We start from the raw sequence: 21,973 nt of genomic DNA on the forward strand, positions 1-21,973 counted from the left end.
GCCTAGTAGTGTGTTAGAAATTGGCAGTTTAACTCCAAACCTTTCATCGAGTTCTTCTGATCTGAACTGTTGGGGAAGGAATATGGAGAACAAAAGGCTGAGACAGATGGTAGGCTAGTACTTGTGCCACCCAAGACCTGGGAGAAAGCTGTGGTTTGGCACACTGTTAGGTAGCTGTAATATGATGTCAAGTGTAGGAAACATTATCAGCCTTTTCTCATTTTTCCTCAAATAAGACAGAAAAATCCTTTATCAAGACGATAAGTGAAAGAATATTCTGTGTTCTTCGACAGCTATCTCTTAATCCTAAAATTCAGGATAACTGTCCAATCAACTTTTACTCAGTAAATTCATTAAAAGGAACAAATTACAAAAATTTACAGTAATTTTTACATTTTAAAAATCTTTTTGAGGTCACTCTTTATCCCTATACGTATAATGTAGACACGAAAGTGGTAAGTACTGTGGAAATTAGTAAAGAAATACATGCAAAAACTCAGCAGCATGACAAATGTAATTCGACCTGATTGTATTTTCTCTACCTGGATTTAAGTTTTACATAGCCGTTGGCTACTCCTCCAAAGGAAGTAACTAGCTTGGGAAAGATAGAGGCCTTGTCATATAAGTAAACAGGACATGAATGATTTTTGAATAAATGACAGGATTGCTGTGATTGGAAACAGTGGATTTTAAAGTGTATGTTACACATTGACTGGCAACCCACAGACCAGTATAAGTGTTTTTTTAAGTTCCATATTACTTTTTTGAAAATCTGAATCAACATTTACAAATTGAGAAAATTTACATTACACATTTAAACTTTTGTCGTCTTTTGAAAAATTAGTAGATTTGGCTCACATCCAGCAAGACAAAAAGCAATTGCTCTTATTTAGGAGAATGACTGAGTATTGGCCTTCATTATTAATGTACTTCCTTATTCAATAAGTATTTTTTGAGTGCCTTCTTTGTGTGCAAGGCATTAATCTGGATGCTGAGAATACGGAGGTGAACAAAACACAAAAACCCTTACCTTCATGGAGCTTACATGCTGTCAAGTTAAATAGTTAAAATATCGGTGATAATTGTTGAGGAGTAAACAATGAGGGAGAAAAAGGGAATATGAAGTTTGGTGTATATGGGAGAGGGATTGAAATTTTAAATAAGGTAAATTTTGAGTAAAGACCTAAAGTTACAGAACTTGACATGCAGAAACCTGGAGGAAAAGAATTCCAGATGGAGTGACAGCAAGTGAAAAGGACCTGAGGTTGGAGCATGTCTGGCATGTTTGAGGAAGAGTAAGGAGGCTGCTATGTATTTGCTCTGTTTTTCTTAGAGTAGAGAAATATTTCTGCTCCCATATCTATATCAAAGATTAGCAAAGGCCAAGAGATGTTCATGTTTCAGTAACAGAAGAAAGCTTATTTCTTTGGGAAATAAATAGTATTCCTAGGCAAAGTGTATCTCTCTTGAAAAGAATTATCCTAAATACAATTATGGAATAAAACAGTGGCAGCTACAATTAATGCACAGAAAAGATGCTGGAGGAAAAATTTAAATATAGGAAAACAGGATTACTACTTCAACAGTCTTTGTGCATGTTTTGTGCATACTGTATTAAGTGGGAAATTTTCTCATACATTAGAACCTTTTATAGGCTTGAATATATAAAAAGGGTGTTCATAAGGTGCATTAGGAATTGTTGGCCTGGATCAGTAAAGGCATTTCCAGATATGTATCTCTGTAAGACAAAGGACTTTAAAAAAAAAAAGAACTTATGGAACAGATTACATGAAAAAAGTGAAGTTAGTCATTTGTGATATTTTCTGCTGCAACTGAAAACACAGATACAAATAAAGTGGAATCTTATGTGGTGATTAGGTTCTAAAGTCAACACATAAGGCAAAGATCTGGAAAGGTCAAAATTACTCTTGTAATTCCCTCAGAAATGTGTAACAGATATCCTCTCATTAAGTCCAACATAGCCAATTTTACTTCCAGTGTTGGAACCAGAAATCCACTTCCTCAGTTGAGCACCTGGTGAAAATAGTCAGCCATTTTATATGAACAAAACAAAATGTTTTCTTAAATGTTAGAATTCTACCCAACATAGGTATGTAATCACACAAAGTGAGAAGTATGAAGGGACTGAAACCATCTGGGAAAAAAACAGGTAGGGTAATTACCTGTTGCTAATTTCCTATCTCTCTTCTCACACTCAAAGACACAGTTCCTTGAGTGTGCAACGTTGCCTATACTTTGTGAAATATTTCTTTTCTCTCATCCAAGTATATTCAGGGAAGATGTTATTCAGTTCTACTGTATCACTCAGTTATTTGTGCATATAGTTACTCTACTGTATAAAATAACTTGCACTTGTAATAACTAGTGCAAGTATCATCAAGTATGATTATCATTCAGTAATAGATTCCTTTTTCTCCAGAATGTTCCTCCTGTTTAAAAGCACTCATCAAGGGAAGCAATTACTGGCTTTCTTGCTGTCTCTATGTCATAGCTTATAGGTATGAAATATAGCGATTTTCAATCTTGTTCACCTCATGGCACACATAAACTAATTAATAAAATTCTATGACACCTCAAAAATATATTTGTTGTCAACCTGAGGAAAAAATAGGTATAATTTTGATTCATTCACACTGGACAGCTATTGTGTTATCATTTTTTATTCGACAATCTAAGGGAAAAGAGATTAGTGCCCATGACTACAGTCAGGTACTGTGTGTTTTAAAAATTCTTGTGGCATACCAGTTGAAATTCCCTGGCTTGTAGTCAGTGTAGAATTAAAGTATGCTCTCCCTGTGGTGCTTAAAGTACTGTGTGTACTGATGATAGGAGGCCTAGATTTTTGAAATTACCAACTAACTAAATACTGGGAGGAAAAACATTTTGATATTAAAAGCTTTTCTTTGATTTGCCCCAGCCTTTCAGGTAATGACCCATAGATTGCTGAACAAGGAATTGATTTCCCAGTGATTTAGCGTTTAGGAAAATATCTTGGATTTATTGTTTTATATGGATTAGACTTGCTTGAATTTATTGATACTTGAGGTTATTTTCTTCATTATTGACTGCTAAAATTAATGAGTATCTGCTAGATATTACTGGAAAAAAAAAAAGCCCCAGTAAAGTCTTTTATTTGACTTTTTAGAAGAAAAAAAAGACCTGAAGACCATGCCACAGATTATAATCCTCTTAAGAAAACATTGTAGAAGTAAGCAGTTAGGAAAATATTTTGAGGCCTGAAAAGTACTTGCTAGGATGCACTTAAAAATCATTTCTAAACTATTTCAAAAGGTTCTAGAAAACAATGCTTCTTCCCTTCAACTTTCCTTCTCCCCAAAAAACCTTTTGGAATTGATTTGTAAGATTGGTCATGGCGTAGGTTTCTTAAGACACTATCTCTTAACACTATACTTTCTGGATTCTAAATTATAAAGCTTGTTGGTTTTAGATATCTCTTTTTCACTATTTATTTCTTAATTGGTAAGGTAAATAAATAAAAGCTGTACATATTGGGCATTCTCAACAAAAGGCAGAATCACCTGTGGTGTTGCTTCTACAGTGTTTTCTTCCCTTTCAAACACAATGCTAGCAGTACTTTAAGAAAAGCGTACATCACAAGTGGAACCTCAGCAACTGTTAATGATGTTGGTATTGATTGTCTCCTCACCCTTCTGATGCCAGTGAGGTAGAGGGTGATGGGCCTGTTTTGCTGAGGCAGACATGACAGGCACAGGCAAGCATCCAACAAAGTGCTGTTTTGCGTGTATATTTTAGGGGGCCAAGTTATTGTGGCAGTACTGTAGATAGGATATGAAATTGCAGTATTAATTTTGGTATGTGTAAACTATGAGCAGACTTGATAGTAAATCAAAAATATCTACCCTTTATTCTGGATTTGTGTACATTATAAATTCTGAGGATTAAGGAGGATAATTTGTAATTCTGAATCATTTCTTGTTGATTTTTCAAAAATGATATATACCCATGAAGTGGATTTATTATTTTTAAAAATTATTGGCTTACATATGTATTCTGTGATTGTTTAGGAGGAAACACAATCATTACTAGAAAACCTGCAAGTTTACCATACAAATTACTTTCTGATTTTGAGATGTCTTCATCAGTTCACTTCCTCTCTTCCTAAGTACCCACTGGGTCGACAGGTAACCCAAATTTCCTCATTTGGAATCTGTGAAGTCAGAATATTGGTAGTTTCTTATTTTGATTTTCTGTAGCATTCAGGCATCAGAATTTGAAATAGATTTAAATCTTGCAGTGAGTGCTAATCTAAATCCATTCAACTGTACACATTACTGGTAATTGAAACAGTATTTTTTGTTCTGATGACCACAGCTAGAGACAACTACATGAAACCCAGTGGTGGTGCTTCTACTATGATGTACTTGTGCTAAGGCATTTTACCTTTCTCTCTTTAATACTTTTCATCACTTAAAACTAAGAGCTGATTCTCCACCTTAGTGAAATGGAAAAATTCTGTTTGAGAACGCTTTATGGTTAACCTTGTGTTGTACCAAGAACTAAAAGAGAAGCAGTACTTCTGCTCCTTGCAGAATTACTCTCTGCCAACCTTTGTGTCATACCTACCATAAGCCATCTGTATAGTGGATGTTAATGGAAGAATTTTGTATCCCTAAGTTTTTGCATCCTTATCTCAAAAGTTTGGAGAATAAATATCTAAAAATGAATTGTTCATAAGATGATTTCTTGCCATTAAGCCTTCTTTTTAATAACTGCATTTATTGTTTTTCTGATTTCCATATTGCAAAGTGACCAGTGATAATAGCCAATCCCAATCCCAATAGTTTCATTTTGCTTATATGTAAATGAGGTTTTTATAAAGTCTGATCCGTGTGATTTCTGATCCACGCCAGTTCTTTTCTTATCTAAAGAAAATGGTTTTTAATAACATTAATTTTTTGTCTTGACCATTTATGTGGATTTTGTCAAACTAGTAGTGTACAAACTATCACTTTTGGTTTCTCACAAGTGTGCTGTTCACTTGCAGATCAGAGAGCTGTACTGCACGTGTTTAGAAAAGAACATATGGGATTCAGAGGAATATGCATCGGCCTTGCAGTTGCTGAGGTAGTTTTTTTTTTTTTTCTTTTTAGTCTACTTTAAGCCTGCCAGTAACTAACACCTTCCTCCAGACCTTTGTCTGCTAAGGAGTTTTATAAGTAGCCATGTTGTCTGTAATTCTTATATGTACCTTGAATTTCTGTGTGTAGCTTACAGTCTTTTAATGTGGCAACCATCCATTTCTTTGCTGGTTTTAGCTTGTATTTGAACTTGTGATTTTTAAAGTAAAACAAGTGTTTGTTTAGTCAAATATTAACACTACACCAGGAGAACTGAGGTGTGGATAATTTTAATCTAGCCAGCCTGACATCATGGCCGGGAAAGGAGTCATGGAAAGCGAGCTCACCATGGCCCCTACCTACTTGAGTGGAGGAGCAGCATTACTAGGTGAAATGCATCCTGTGAAGAAGGTCATTGCTGACCTTGATGAGCAACTATGAGTAGGCAGTGGCCTTGATGCTTCCCCCTACCTGAGCTGGCCCTATCCACAACAACATTGGATAATTCATAAATTATGTTTCTAATGTTATATGAATAAATGAGATATCTTAGAGTTACCAGTTACTGTCCCTGACAAGTATACCTTTTAGAGTTATAATTTGTTTTTCTTGGTTTCTTATATGTGTGGTAACTTTTTAGTCTTCCGTAAAAATAGTGACCACTTGGACAGTGAGAAAGGAAAATCAAGTGAGTTAGGTTTCTGCATATAGTCTTATAATTTTCCTCAGTGGATATAAATGCTTATATGAAAATATAAAGAAATTTGAGAACTGAGTATTTATTAAGTTTTGGCTTCCTTTGGACACACAAAAAAAGAACAGATGGCCACAGTAGGAGGAAAATTCACATTGAAAGCACTTTAAGTCCAGAGACTTAATAATACAAATGTTCTGTGATCTAGCAGGTGCACCTTAAGATAGGAAACTAATTGTAATGCTATCTGGAAAAATAACTCCTCATGGAAACTAGGTTGCCACTGAAAAGCTGTGTTGTATTTGATTTTTTAAAATGCCAATAAGAGATTTCTGTGCATTTATTACTTCAACTGGAATATTTCTGAGCCTTCTATTGCTTTCTATTTAAGTTAACATACCTATCTCATACACCTAGTTGATTCTTGTTGCTGGGTTTCCTCTTAAAACTTCGTGACTGGTGATTCTCTTTCTTTAGTTTGGTATTACCAAATTCATAGGTTCCTTTGTCAGGAACGGACTTGTTCTTTTCCTTCTGTATCTCCCTTGGCCTGGTAGTCTTGGGATACAAGTCAAGGATCGAAAATACCAATTCCAAACTAGGATAAGGAAACATGAGCAATAAAAATAATGTAACCATTGTACCCATTGTGTATGAAGGCTTGTAGTGTGCCAGGCACTGCATTATGCACTTTCAGTGCATTTTTTAGTCTAATACTCGAGCATATTAGATACTATTAGCCACACTTTACATCTGAGAAAACAGAAGCACAGAGAGTGTTTCAGTGATTTGCCTGATTCTCTTAACTGTTGATGGAACCAGGATTCTAACCCAGGCCTGACTTCAAAGCTATTGTACCTGTGGATTTGGGGATCTCATAAAGCAGAAACAACAGAAAACAAAGTTTTAGTCATTCTTCTAAGCTAAGGTCAGAAATATAGGAATATGAAAAATATGAAACATCAAATATGGCAGCCTACAGCAAGCACAGGCAAGAGTGGGCACTACTAAAGAAAAGGAATCTGGGAACCTCTAGACTGGATTTATTTTTCCCTTTGTACAGATTAGTTGTAGACAGGAAGTAAGGGGTACTTGTCAGTTTGGCACTCTAAGTAAGAATCATCTGAATTTAGGAGACCAGAATTCTCATTACCTGTCTTTAAACAATTCAAGTCATGAGAGAAATTGAGAATAAAATGATTATTGAATGTTACTTTGGAAAGAAAAACTAAAATACTGTTAGAACCATAGTCTAGTAACATTACTGATTTGAATTTTTTAAAAATAAAGTACCTTAAAGGCAACATCTCCCTTGAAATGTCCCTTTTTCCTGGAAAGTAATGTGGTTAAGTAACCATAGATTTACTTGATGGAATATTTTCTGACCATTAAAAAGCACTTAATTCCTAACATTTGTGTGGAACCACAAAAGACCCCAAATAGTAGGCAAAACAATCTTAAGAAAGAAGAATATAGGTGGAGGCATCATGCTTTCTGATTTCAAACTATATTATGAAGTATAGGAATCAAGAGAGTGTGGTGTTGGCATAAACAGACACATAGATCAGTGAAACACAACAGAGAGCCCAGAAATAAATCCACACATATTTGGGCAATTAATTATTGAAGAAGGAGCCAAGAATATACAGTGAGTATAGTGAGGAAAGGAGAGTCTCTTCAATAAATGGTATTGGGAAACAGGACAGATACATGCAAAAGAATGAGACTGGATCACTATATTACACCATTCCCAAAATCAACTCAAAATGGATTAAAGACTTGAATGTAAGACTTGAAACCATAAAACAAGAAGAAATTGTAAGTGGTAAACTCCTTAACCTTGGTCTTGGCAATGATTTTTTGTCTTCGACACTAAAAGAAAATGAAACAAAGACAAAAATAAATAAGTGGGACTAGATCAAACTAAAAAGCTTCTGCACAGAAAAGGAAACTATCAACAAAATGAGAAGGCAGTTTACAGAATGGGAAAAAATATTTGTAAATCATGTATCTAATAAGGGGTTAATATCCAAAATATATAAAGAACTCATACAACACAATTGAAAAACCCTAAACAATTTGATTATAAATGGGCAGATGGTCTGAATAGACACTTTTTCAAAGAACAGGTATATGAAAAGGTGCTCAACATCACTGATTAACAGGAAAATACAAATTAAAACCACAGTGAGATATCATCTTGCACTGTTCATATGGTTCTTATCAAAAAAGACAAAAAAAATTCTAGTGATGATGGCAGCGTAGAAAAACAAGGCTTGCCTCTTCATGCAACCACATCAAAATTACACCTAAAATATAGAACCACCATTACTCAGAACAGTCAGAAATCAATTGAATGGAAGTCTGACAACAACAGAATTAAAGAAACCACAATCATCCAGACCAGTAGGAGGGGCGGAGACATGGAATGGGTTGGTCCGAATTCCATGTGTGGTGGATAAAAATTCAGGAGGAATATCTCAGGAGCAAGAAGTCCCAGCCCTACACCAGACCCCCCAGCCAAGGGTTCCAGTGCCAGGAAGATAAGTCCTCATAAGTTCTGGCTGCAAAAACCAGTGGGGATTGAGTCAGTGGAAGAAACTTCTGGAATCCCAAGCAGTTACCCCTCAAAGAACCCACAAATGAAATTACTGAGACTAACTTCCTCTGAGCTGCAGCATCAGGGTAGTAAGCTTGAACGATACCAGGGGCATACAGGGAGGAACTGAAATGGTTGTCATGAAGGTGGGAGCTGGAGGACTGCTTTTTCCCAGACAGAAAGGCAGACAGAAGCCATTGTCCCGTTTTAGAGCCCTTCCCCACAAAAAGCCATGGAGCCAGCAAGAAGGTGCCATATCTGAGACTCCCAGTGTATCCAGCCATTAACCTTACTAACACTGTTTACCCTGCCTGAAGATCCCCTGATAACTCCATCCCACTCAATTTATGGATCCACCCAAATTGTTAACCATGACTTTTCCATGTGAGTGGCTGGTCTTGGCTCATGTTTCACAACTTCCCAAATTCTATCAAACAAGCAACAGCCAGCCTCAGTAAGCCACCAGTCTTCATACCTCTTGTTAAGTGGCCCAGCACTAGTAGCAGTCACCCTAGATTCATGGCTTGGCTATGCCTGGGGATCTTTAATACCAGCATAAGGAGGAGCCATCTCAGATTGCTTTACAGTTCATGCAGGGTGGCCTCAGGTGGAACACAGATGGGGGGAGACATTGGCCTGCACCCTCTGGGAAACCTCAGAGCCTGAGCACCCAGTGGACAGCTACAGACCACAGTGGAACACCACCATCCTGCACCTGCACAGCAGATTCTCCAAGGGGAGTGGAGGTCGGTGGTCAGTGGTCACAGCCAGTCTTTGAAGCTGACTTGCCTGGGTAAATTCTTTCCATTGACCTGCCAACAGCAATCAAGGGTCAACTACAGGAGAAAGGGGTACTCAACCCAAACATAAGGCACATCTCGAGTACCCAGCTTGGGTGAGGGGAGGCTGTGACACTGGACCCTATAGCACACTACTACATTAGGATACATTACCAAGTCAGGGAGTCAGAGCAGCTCTACCCCATACATAGAAATAAACACAGGAAGGCTGCCAAAATGACGAGATAAACATGGCCCAACTGGAAGAACAGATCAAAACTCCAGAAAAAAAAAAAACTAAACAAAACAGAGATAAACAGTCTATCAGATGCAGAGTTTAAAACACTGGTTATTAGGATGCATAAAGTGTTACATTTTTAAAAAAAGGATGCTGAAGGAACTTGGTGAGAACCTCAACAGCATTAAAAAAGATCCAGTCAGAAACCAAGGATACACTAATTGAAATTAAGAACAATATACAGGGAAACAACACTACTGTGAATAAATCTGAGAATCAAACCAATGATTTGGAACATAGGAAAACAAAAAACAACTGATAAGAACAAGTAGAAAAAAGAATCCAAAAAACGAGGATAGTGTAAGCAGCCTCTGGGACAACTTTAAGCATTCCAACATTTGCATCATAGAGATGCCGGAAGGAGAAGGGAAAGAGCCAGAAATTGGGAATCTATCTGAAAAAATAATGAAAGAAAATTTCCCTGATTTGGTGAAGGAAATAAACATGCAAGTCAAGGTAGCACAGAGTCCCAAACAGGGTGGATGCAAAGAGGCCCACTCTGAGACACATCCTAATTAAAAAGCCAAAGGTTAAAGATAGAGAATCCTAAAAGCAGCAAGAGAAAAGCAGTTAGTTACCTACAGGGGAGTTCCCATAAGACTGTCAACTGATTTCTCAAAAGAAACTTTGCAGGCTGGAAGGGACTGGCAAGACATATTCAAAGTGTTGAAAAGCAAGGACCTACAACCTAGAGTACTCTATCCAGCAAAGATATCATTTAGAATCTAAGGGCAGATAAAGAGCTGCTCAGAAAAGAAAAAACAATAAAAGAGTTCATCATCACCAAGCCATTATTGTATGAAATGTTAAAGGGACTTACTTAAGAAAAAGATCAAAACTATGAACAAAAAGATGGCAATAACTATATATCTATCAATAAGTGAATCTTAAAAACAAACTAAGCAAGAAGAACAGAGACAGAATTATGGATACAGAGAGCATTTTGATGGTTGTCAGATGGGAGGGAGGAGGTAGCATTGGTTGAAAAAGGTGAAGGGATTAAGGAAGTACAGATAGGTAGTTATATAATAGACATGGGTATGTAAAGTACAGTATAGTTAATGCAGTAGCCAAAGAACTTGTACACATGATCCACGGACATGAACAATGGTGTGGGGATTGCCTGAGGGAGTGGGTGGTGCTGGGTGGAGGGTGGCAAAGGTGGAACTATTGTGACAATTGTAAAGGCAATTGTACAGTCCTATTCTATTTATTTGTATCAGTAAAATACAATAAAAAAAGAAAAAGACAAATAGCAAATGTTGGTAAGGATGTGGAGAAAAGGAAACCCTTGTCCCCTGTTGGTGCAAATGTAAATTGGTGTGGCCACTATGTAAAACAGTATGGAGGTTCTTCAAAAAATTAAAAATAAAACTATATGATCCAGCAATTCCATTTCTTGGTATTTTTGTGAAGGAAATGAAAACACTAACTCAAAAACATATCTGCACTCCCATGTTCATTGCTGTATTATTTACAATAGCCAAGATATTGGCTATTGTAAATAATACAATTATTTACAATAATTGATGGATCTGCTGGACCTGAAGAGCACTATACCCTCACATGAGGAGCAGTGGATTACTTTGGCTATGATTCTTAAATTGGGGATAATGAAATGTATGGCCCTCTTTTTAGGTGAATTTATTCTGCCCCCTACCCCATCACTGGAGAGTTACTCATCCATATTTACCCCATTTTCTTCCAAATAAGGAAACCAAAGCCAGAAATATTGAGTGACTTTTCTGCAATTGGCAGAGCTGGAATTTAATTCTGAATTTTCAAAGTACGGTCTGTTTTTCAGTCCTATTCTAATTATTTGAAAAGTGGTGTAAAAGGAAAATTACATGGATTTGTGGCCAATAGTCCATGTTCCGAACATACCCAATTTTTAAAAATGAGCCTACAGACTCAATGACCCCATAACCCCATCTTTTTAAAAAATATTTTTTATTGATTATGCTATTACAGTTGTCCCATTTCCTCCCCTTCACTCCATCCTGCACACCCCCTCCCTCTCACATTCCCCCCCTATAGCTCATGTCTGTGGGTCATACATATAAGTTCTTTGGCTTCTACATTTCCTGTACTATTCTTACCTTCACCCTGTCTATTTTCTAATTACCATTTATGCTACTTTTTCTCTGTACCTTTCACCCCTGTCTCCCCCTCCCATTCCGCTGTTGATAACCCTTCATGTGATCTCCATTTCTGTGGTTCTGTTCCTGTTCTAGTTGTTTACTTAGTTTGCTTTTGTTTTTGTTTAGGTGTTTTACTGTTCATATTTTTTATCCTCTTTTTCTTAGATAAATCCCTTTAACATTTCATATAATAAGGGCTTGGTGATGATGAACTCCTTGAACTTGACCTTATCTGAGAAGCACTTTATCTGCCCTTCCATTCTAAATGGAAGCTTTGCCGGATACAGTAATCTTGGATGTAGGTCCTTGGCTTTCATGACTTGAATACTTCTTCCCAGCCCCTTCTTGCCTGTAAGGTCTCTTTTGAAACATCAGCTGATAGTCTTATGGGAACCCCTTTGTAGGTAACTGTGCCCTTTTCTGTTGCTTCTTCTAAGATTCTCTCCCTATCTTTAATCTTGGGTAATATAATTATGATGTGCCTTGGTGTGTTCCTCCTTGGGTCCAGCTTCTTTGGGACTCTCTGAGCTTCCTGGACTTCCTAGAAGTCTATTTCCTTTGCCAGACCAGGGAAGTTCTCCTTCATTATTTGTTCAAATAAGTTTTCAATTTTTTGGTCTTCCTCTTCTCCTTCTGGCACCCCTATAATTCGGATGTTGGAACGTTTCAAGATGTCCTGGAGGTTCCTAAGCCTCTCCTGATTTTTTTGAGTTCTTGTTTCTTCATTCTTTTCTGGTTGGATGTTTCTTTCTTCCTTCTGGTCGACACTGTTGATTTAAGTTCCAGTTTCCTTCCAATCACTATTGGTTCCCTGTACATTTTCCTTTGTTTCTCTTAGCATAGCCTTCATTTTTTTATCCAATTTGGGACCAAATTCAACCAATTCTGTGAGCATCCTGATTACCAGTGTTTTCAACTGTGCATCTGACCAGTTGGCTATCTCTTTGTTGCTTAGTTGTATTTTTTCTGGGGCTTTGATCTGTTCTTTCATTTGGGCCTTTTTTTTTTTGTCTTGGCGTGCCTGTTACGTAAAGGGGCGGAGCCTTAGGTATTCACCAGGGCGGGGTAACACTGTCACTGCACTGTGACCCTGTATGTGGGGGAGGGGCCGAGAGGAGCAATAGTGCTTGCTCCACTCTCTGCCGGATTTTAGTCACGCCCTCTGCTACCCACAATCAAATTGGGCCCTTCTGGTGGTGCTTCCCTCCTGTGTGGGTTTGTGTACCTTCTAGGGCCCTGTGGGTCTCTCCAATGAACTCTCATGTGAGGCTGGGAGTTTCTCCTGCTACCGCCTCAACCCCCACAGGTGTTTTCAGTCAGTGGTTTGAGGCTTTATTTCCCCACGCTGGAGCCCTGGGTTGTGCGGTCTGTCACCCAATCCACCAGCTGCAGCCTTGCCGGCCACCTGCAGCCTTGCCGGCCAGCTGCAGCCTTACCCGCCCTGCTCCACAATCCACCACCTTGCTGGGTCCGCCAGCCGCTGCCTTGCTGCGAGTCCACTCTGCCAGACTGCCCGTCTCTGCCCCTCCTGCCGGTTTGGATGAATGTGTCTTCTTTATCTCCTTGGTTGTCGGACTTTCATACAGTTCGATTTTCTGTCAGTTCTGGTTTTTTGTTTTTAAATTGTTGTTGTCCTTATTTTGGTTGTGCGAGGAGGTACAGTGTCTGCCTAGGCCTCCATCTTGGCCGAAAGTCCCATAACCCCATGATACTAGTCATCTTGGCACAGGCTGCCAACATACCGTATTTTTCGTACCATAAGACGCACCTAGGTTTTAGAGGTGGAAAATAGGGGAAAAAATTTCCAAGCAAAAAATGTGGTCCTGCTCCTGCCTCCTGTGACCCCACTCCACTGCTGCTTCCCCCCCCTGGCCCAGCAAGCCAGGTAAGCTACATTTGGACTATAGCACACACCCCCATTTTCCTCCCAAATTTGTGGGGAAAAGTGTGTCTTATAGTCTGAGAAATATGGTAAATGAAAGGAGCCACAGTGTCTGGTCTGCTTATCCCAAGTGTAACATTATGAACTGGCTACAGAAACAGATTTGTAAATGGAAGTTGACTGATAGCTGAAGGAATTTATAACGAAAGGAATTTTTCTAATTTCCAAGGAAGACTTTTGAATTAAACAATATACTAGTGGGTTGGCTCAGCTTTTATTGGGTTGAAAAAACATGACCCAAGTCATAATACTAACATTTGATCATTTTAGCTTACTTCAAAGAGACTAGAGATTTGGAATCTAAATAATGTGTTATTTCCAGACTTTATGGATCATCTTTAGATGATATTTAAAGATTCAGTTAGGAAAAGTGACACAGTCCCACAGTCTGATATGCCTCCTAAATAGCAATAATGTAATTACTTTTGATTATCTAGATCTATCCATGCAGAAGATATATGAGATTGCACTGTTAAAATATAATTTCTTTGTTTTAGAACAGGGATTGCCAGTTCAGAATTTGCAGCACATTAGGTCCTCCACATTCATCTGTAGCCATGGTAAAATCAGATAAAGTAGCTGGATTGTTGAAGCTCGTTTTAAAGCAATCAATGTTTAGAGTAATGTTTTTAGAGTAATGGTTTCCAGGTTTTAGTATGCCACAAGAAGCAGCTAAAGTGTACTAAACGTGTAAATTTCTGCCTTTTCCCCCTAAATTCTAAGTCTGATTATTGGGAACTTTGGTGTGGTGATCAGCAGTAATCTGTATTTAACAAGCACTCCACAGCGTTTGCACATACGGTCCAGGAACCACACTTTGAGGAACACTATTGTAGAAAATGAGGTAATATGAAAGGGCTACAAAAAAATCAAGAAAGAAATGAAGCCTTTAAAGGAAAAGTCTTAATTGTGGAGAAGTTGAGTGACTTTGGGCCATTGATTTCAAATTGATCTTAGTCCAAAACTGATTTTTTTATATCAATAAAGAAAAAAATATGAATCTGCATTTTAAGGTTTTTTTCTTAAAAAGAAAAAAAGCAGTGCCCAGTACTAATTTTCTGCTAGTAAAATGAACAGGTAGCTAAGAAATACTAATTTTAAAAACAGAAATAGCTGATCAGTTTGATGACTTACTTTCTGTGAATTCAGTGTTATAGTTTTATAGTGCATCAATAAAATATGTATATATTTCTCATACTAAAGTTGTTTCTAATCATATGATAGGATTAAATTTATTCATTTTGACATACAAAAAAGAGCATGCTGTCCCACAGAGAGCACCATGACTTCTGGACGCTCCCCAACACGAACCATTTTGAGAACATACTGTCCTTCACTAAGCCCTGAGGTCATGAAATTCTTTATCAATACATAACCTTTGCCTTGTTCATCCATCCACTGTGTGTGTGTGTGCACTTGATATGTTGATCCACTGATGGCAAAGATGACCATGGTTCTTACCTACACTGAATTTTGACCAAGTGAGAGATTAAGGAAGACAGGCAATTGAATACAGAGTAGTAAGTGCTGCGATGGGTGAGGTTTCGTCTGGGATTAACCTTCGTTTGGAAAGTTGAGTAGTTTCTTGTAGGAGGTGGGGCATCTAAGATGAAATATTGAGGTTTAGGAGAAATTATGCATGTTTTTGGTTTCTATTTCACTTGTTATATATGATTGCTTTTCTATGTTCTCCTTGAATAAGATAATCTCTGAATTTTTTTGTAAGCACTTTTGTGTTTTTTCATCTAGTCTCATTGATATATTTGCAGTTTTATGTTTTTGAATATTTTTCAAAGCTGTTTTGTAATGGTCTGTTGAGAACTTGAGAACTCACTATTCAGATCTTTACATTAGCCGTGGATTGACCAGTTTCTCCTTATATATAGCCTGGTCTCAATAGATATTTATATAATGAGTAATTAGCCAGAAATTACATCAGGCTTTCTGCATGGTGAAGCAGAACACTCCATTGCTCTGCCAGATGATTACTTTTAATAATTGCTAAATGATTGTTTCTGCCTTAGTTAAGTAAACATTTTTTAAGACAGCCTATAAAGTTTTAACACATGAAGCATCACAAGATTTTGAACCATATACCTGATAGTGATATCATTACTTAATCAAGTTGGTTAAAGATAAATAGCTGTTTTCCTGCATTAATGTGTTTTTTCCTTTCTCTTCCACTAATCTAGTGTGATGGCTTTCAAAGTTTTTAAAGATTTTATTTATCTTTAGAGAGAGGGGATGGGAGGGAGAGAGTAAGAGAAACATCCTAGTGTGAGAGAAACATTGATTGGTTGCCTCTTGTGTGTGTGTGTGTGTGTGTATTTAATTGATAATGCTAGTACAGTTGTCTGGATTTTTCCCCTTTTGTCCCCCTCAACCCAGCACCCTGCCAATCCCTCAGGCAATCTCCACACCATTGTCCATGTTCATGAGTCATTCATAGAAGTTTTTTGGCCACTCCATTTCATATACTGTACTTTACATTCCCACAGCTATTCTGTAACTACCTATTTGCATTTCTTAATCCTCTCACCTCTTCACCCATTCCCCTACACCCCCTCCCATCTGGCAACCATCAAAACACTCTTTGTATCCATGCTTCTGTATCTGTTCTTATTGTCTACTTTGTTTTTTAGATTCATATGTTGGCAGATGTGAATTTATTGCCATTTTATTGTTCATAGTTTTGATCATCATCTTTACATTTCTGATATTGCCCCTTGTGTTACATAACTTTTAAAGCCAGTTATCCACTGATAGCAATTTGTACTTCCAGACTTTTTTCAGGCACAAACATACTAAATCATATTTACACAGTGTTTCACAACTTGGATTTTTTTTGTTTCTTACATTTGTTTGGCACCTAATATGCTATTGTGGACACTGTGTCTTGAGATGCAGTGTAGCATGCATGGTCAGTAAAAGCATGGATACCAAGCCAGACTGGATTCAGATGCCATCATCTTTGCCGGTTACCACACTTTGGACAAGTTACTTAAGTTTTCTCTGCCTCTGTTTTGTTATCTCTTAACATGGGAATAATAATCGTAGCTACCTCATAATCTCTGTTGTGAAGATTAATAATGCCTGGACATATGTGTGCATATGAATGTTAGCTGTTATGACTAGTGTTAACTTCATTGTTTGTCACCACTATATAATCCCCATGTTTTGAAAGTGCAACATTATATTTAGTGAGTCCCTTATCTGATACATATTTAGGTTGTTTCTAATCCTTCACTGTTACAAACAGTAATAGCCTAGGGTTGAGTGTGTGTTTGCACATTTGTGTAATTGTTTCACAAAATAAATACATATATACAGATTTTCTGAATCTAAAATATAAACTTGCACCAAGGTACACTTGTACCAATGGTATCAGTAATTGTTTCCTCACACTCTTGCTAATGCTGGATATTGCCAGGCTTAAGTATCTTTTCTTCTAGTATTTTATGGTTGATGGAGTAGTTCCTTCCCCTGCCCCTATACCATACTCACATTTTTATTCTATCTGCAATATATTAAGGTAGTGATCTATTTTTTTCAAACAAGTTTATTTCCATTACCTCCCATCTCTTCCCCACTGATTTGAAATGCTACTTTTGTTATGTACCAAATCCTCATATATACCTTGATCTCTTTATAGACTTTTAATTTCTTATGTTGGCCTGTCTATTTTTATTAAAAGTGCCATTTGCTTTCACTCATTGTAGGTTATACCTTTTGATATGTTAATAAGCCCACTACGCACACAAGTGTACACACGTTGTTCATCTTTATTAGGAACAATTATTTTTTCATACAAACTACAGAATAAGTTTATTGGGTTTTAAAAATACCATTGGGATGTATCAAAATTAAAAGTATGGATTATTTTGGAATGAATTTATATTTTTACAATAATGAGGTTTAGAACTTAAAATGTCTACTTTTTAATATATTTTACTGATTATGCTATTTCAGTTGCCCAGTCTCCCCCCCTCCCCCTTATTCCTCTCTGCCCTGCACCCTCCTCCCAACCACATTCTCTCCCCTTAGTTCATGTCCATGAGGCATGCATATAGGTCCTTTGGCTTCTCAATTTCCTATACTACTCTTAACCTCACCTTATTTTGTACCTACCATTTATGCTTCTTAGTCCTTGTACCTTTTCCCCATTCTCCCCTATTCCCATCCCCCCCCCCCCACTGATAACCCTCCATGTGATCTCCATTTCTGTGATTCTGTTCCTGTTCTAGTTGTTTGCTTAGTTGTTTTTTTTTTTTAGGTTTCAGACGTTGATAGTTGTAAGCTTGTTGTCATTTTACTGTTCATGTATTTTATCATCTTTTTCTTAGATCAGTCTCTTTAACATTTCATATAATAAGGGCTTAGTGATGATGAACTTCTTTAACATTACCTTATCTGGGAAGTACTGTATTTGCCCTTCCATTCTAAGTGATAGCTTTGCTGGATAGAGTAATCTTGGATGTCGGTCCTTGCCTTTCATGACTTGGAATACTTCTTTCCAGCCCCTTCTTGCCTTCAAGGTTTCTTTTGAGAAATCAGCTGATACTCCTTTGTACGTAACTGTCTCCTTTTGTCTTGCTGCTTTTAAGATTCTCTCCTTCCGTTTAATCTTGGGTAGTGTAATTATGATGTGCCTTACTTAGTGTGTGCTCCTTGGGTCCAAGTTCTTTGGGACTCTGAGCTTCCTGGACTTCCTGGAAGTCTATTTCCTTTGCCAGATTGGGGAATTTCTCCTTCATTATGTTTTTGAGTAGGTTTTCAATTTCTTGTACTTCCTATTCTCCTTCTGGTGCCCCTATGATTCGGATGTTGGAACATCTGAATTTGTCCTGGAGGTTCCTAAGCATCTCCTCATTTTTTTGAATTCTTGTTTCTTTATTGTATTCCCAGTTGAATGTTTATTTCTTCTTTCTGTTCCAAATCGTTGATTTGAGTCCCAGTTTCCTTCCTTTCACTGTTGGTTCCCTGTACATTTTCCTTTATTTCACTTTGCATAGTCTTCACTTTTTCCTCCATTTGGTGACAATAATCAGCCATTTCTGTGAGTATCCTCACAGTGTTTTGAACTCTGCATTGATAGGTTGGCTACCTCTTCATTGCCTAGTTCTATTTTAGGAGCCTTGACCTGTTCTTTCACCATAGTTTTTTTTGTCTCGGTGCAGCTGTTACATTGTAAGAGGTAGAGCCTTAGGTATTCACCAGGGCAGGGCAACCTACTTCTCTTGGTTGTGGCTCTGTTTGTCTGGGATGGATCCGAGAGGGAACAGTGCTGCTTGCTCTGCTCTCAGCTGGCTCTCAGTCACTTCCCCTGCTGCCCACAAGCAAATTGGGCCCTTCTGGTGCTGATTCCCAGGTGGGTGGGTCTCTCCAATGAATTCTTCTGTGAGGCTGGGAGTTTCTCATGCCATGGCAACCCCCACAGGTTTTTATAGCCAGAAGTTTTGAAGCTTTATTTCCCCAGGCCAGAACCCTGGGTTGTGAGGTCTGTCTTTACTCCCCTGTTGTTCTTCCTGATTGTCACACCCAAATGTGGGACCTCCCGGTCCACAAGCTGCCCCCTTGCTCTGTGGAGTTCACCAGCCACTTTTTTGCCTGCTCAGTCCTCCAGCCGTGCTCTCCTTGCTCTCCAGCATGCCTTGCTCTCCACCCCTCCTACCAGTCTCAGTGAATGTTTCTTCTTCAACTCCTTGGTTGTCGGACTTCCATACAGTTCAATTTCTGTCAGTTCTGGTTATTTTTTGTTTTTAAATTTGTTGTCCTGCTTTTGGTTGTATGAGGAGGCTTCCATTCTTGGCTGGAAGTCCCAAAATGTCTATTTGCTCAGGGTTTTCATTTTTTAATATCTTACACATTTGTTATAAAGTATATTCTTGTGTATTCTGTATGGTTTTTTGGTGGGTTTTCTTTTTTTTGCCATTTTGAATGTGTTCTTTTTTCCATTACCAGGTTTAATAATGTGTAAGTTACTAACACGTGTGCGTGCACATGCACACACTCAGCCTTTTGTACTCTTTAATACTTCTGAAGTTCTCTTAAATTTTTAACCTTACAGTCACATCATATGCAAATAGTAAATTTCATGTTTCTAATGTTTATGCTATTTGCTTTTTATTAATTTATCATAGTGACTGGACTGTAAATGATGTTCGATGATCATGATGATAGCGGGCATCTTTGTTGATTCTTTCTATGTATTTATAATTCAATTAAAATGTTAATGACTTTTGTGTTGATCACATTATTAGCTCTAATCAGCCTTACCTCAAGGCTTGTTTTATATTAAGACAGAGAATACTTCGGAAAGTGTAAGATCTTTTCCTACTCTGGGAACAGTAAGAGCATAGTCTTTAGCTAAGAATAAAAAGTGTAATAACTATTTCAGTCATTGCCAATTTAGATGAAGGGTGAAAGATCTACCCTCTCCCTCCGAATCCAATGCCACATTAACAGTTATAAATTGTGGTTGCAAAATATGATATATGCCACTTTTATGCACCCTGAAAATGAATAATAGGCTGGCTTCACCTTCTTAGATATTCAGCTTTGTCAACTGCAAATAGGTGTAGCTGCCTGTATATTGGAAAGCTAGACATCAGAGTGCTCCTGATGTGGGTTAGACCTCTGCCAGAATTCCTTCTTTGCCCCTCAGAGCAAGCCAGTGTCAGTGTTTCCTTGGACCCCAGAAATGCTGATTTTATCTATTCGAGTAGTGCTAAAGGTTAAATATAACAGATTGTTCAAGTGTATCTGACTTCAAGTTAACTCTGTTCTCTTAACAGTTTAACTCTATCTGGGCAATAGAAAGCCAGAAATTTTAAATAATCTCAAATGTAATCAAGAATTAAATATGTTGGCTTAGTTTTCTTTGACCTGTTAGCTGTTCTTCATTCACAGATAAAAATCATACTATGGATTATTATTTCATCGCTGTGAAAGAAGAGAAGATCTTACGTATTTTCTTAATACTAGGGAAAAGTTTGCCTTTTGTCCACCCCTACCAGTTCCTGTATTTATTGGTTGTATGACATTTTTTAATTTTTCAGTTTGCATTTAAATTTTAGTTGAAATAATCAGGTTAAGTTTTTCAGTAGTTATAATCTAGTTAGATTTATGTCTCTTTTTTCCTAACTTAGTAATATTAATATTTTCCCTAGTTTTTTTAATTATGAAAAATATCAAACATAAGAGAGCTACATTGCTGACTGTTACACATCCTGGATATATCTGATTGTTTCTTCATGATTCACATAAGAACTTTTAATTATCATAGTCTTCATGATTTAGATCTGTTTCCCAAGAATAATCTGTATACTTAGTCACGGCCTGTAATGTTAATATTGACCTGATTCTATTTCATTCTGTTTAGAATGTGATCTTAGTAGAGATCCTATAAGTAATGGCTCTGTGATCGTATAGAGATCCTATAAGTAATGGCTCTGAGAACAGGATCCTAATTTGAGAACATCTGTTTTCTCTCTCCATTCCTAACAAAGATTTTCTCTGTGGCCTTAAGTGAGTTACGCAACTCTTCTGCTTATGTTATAAAACAAGCAGAATTGCCTACCTTGTTCTGATTGATGGTTATGAAACCCATAAAAGATGTAAAGCATAGCTAAAATGGTATTATAGAAATGATTGTGATACTTGTTTGGTTCTTCCAAGCAAGCTTCCATTTAGCATAAGTGTTAAATCCTCAGCAAGCATTTCTTGTCTCATACTTACATTTACATCTGAAAGGAAGGAAACCTTAAATGCCTTCTGTGTGGTAGGCACTGTGTTAGATTCTTCAAATTGTCTTCTCCTTTAGTTTTGAAGCCTCCATTCTAACTTGTGAAATAGGTGACTTCCTATTTCCATTTTATGGACAAGGAAACTAAAGATCAGGCATGTTCAGTAATTTGTTCTATATTATAAACATAGTAAGCCAGAGCCAGACTGCGAACCCAGATATTTGTAAGTTTTCTAACCTGAGCTTTTTCATGGGAACTCTTCTGAATATCTCTGAATGTCACATATATTGAGGAAAATCTCTCCAACAAAAGTTGGTAGCTACTAATGAAGAATTTACACCAACTTCTGACCAAAATCATTTAATATGTAGACAATGTTTTTAACTTCATTAATTTTCCAGTTATATTACATCTTCTGTCACTGATTCTGTTTTAGAATGTTGGCGAAGGATGAACTGATGACCATACTTCAGAAATGTTTCAACGTTTTAAAGTCCTCTTCTGATAAGCAGCTTGGCAGCTCAGCAAAGAGGGTAGAGGAGCTCCTGGCCCAGTTTCAGAGCCTTGATGGTAAGAAGATAATATCTTGCCAATTATACTAGCCATGACAGTCATATAACTGAAATGACATAGAAAACCCACATTCTGATGTATT

At 37.4% G+C, this 21,973-nt stretch overlaps 1 protein-coding gene across 4 annotated transcripts in view; it reads left to right on the forward strand.

Moving 5' to 3' along the window:
- ORC3 (origin recognition complex subunit 3) overlaps positions 1-21,973 on the forward strand; it is a 63,142-nt gene that overhangs the window by 27,666 nt on the left and 13,503 nt on the right. For 3 of the 4 annotated variants that reach the window (XM_045188548.3, XM_024551699.4, XM_045188550.3), the window contains 3 exons: positions 4,068-4,184; positions 5,048-5,127; positions 21,755-21,888. In XM_045188548.3, coding sequence (XP_045044483.1) covers positions 4,068-4,184; positions 5,048-5,127; positions 21,755-21,888 — 331 coding nt within the window. The remainder of the gene's footprint in view (positions 1-4,067; positions 4,185-5,047; positions 5,128-21,754; positions 21,889-21,973) is intronic. The other variant, XM_045188549.3, reaches the window with a different exon arrangement.

The sequence above is a fragment of the Desmodus rotundus genome, chromosome 11 (genome assembly GCF_022682495.2).
Source record: "Desmodus rotundus isolate HL8 chromosome 11, HLdesRot8A.1, whole genome shotgun sequence".
NCBI classification, from domain to species: Eukaryota; Metazoa; Chordata; class Mammalia; order Chiroptera; family Phyllostomidae; genus Desmodus; species Desmodus rotundus.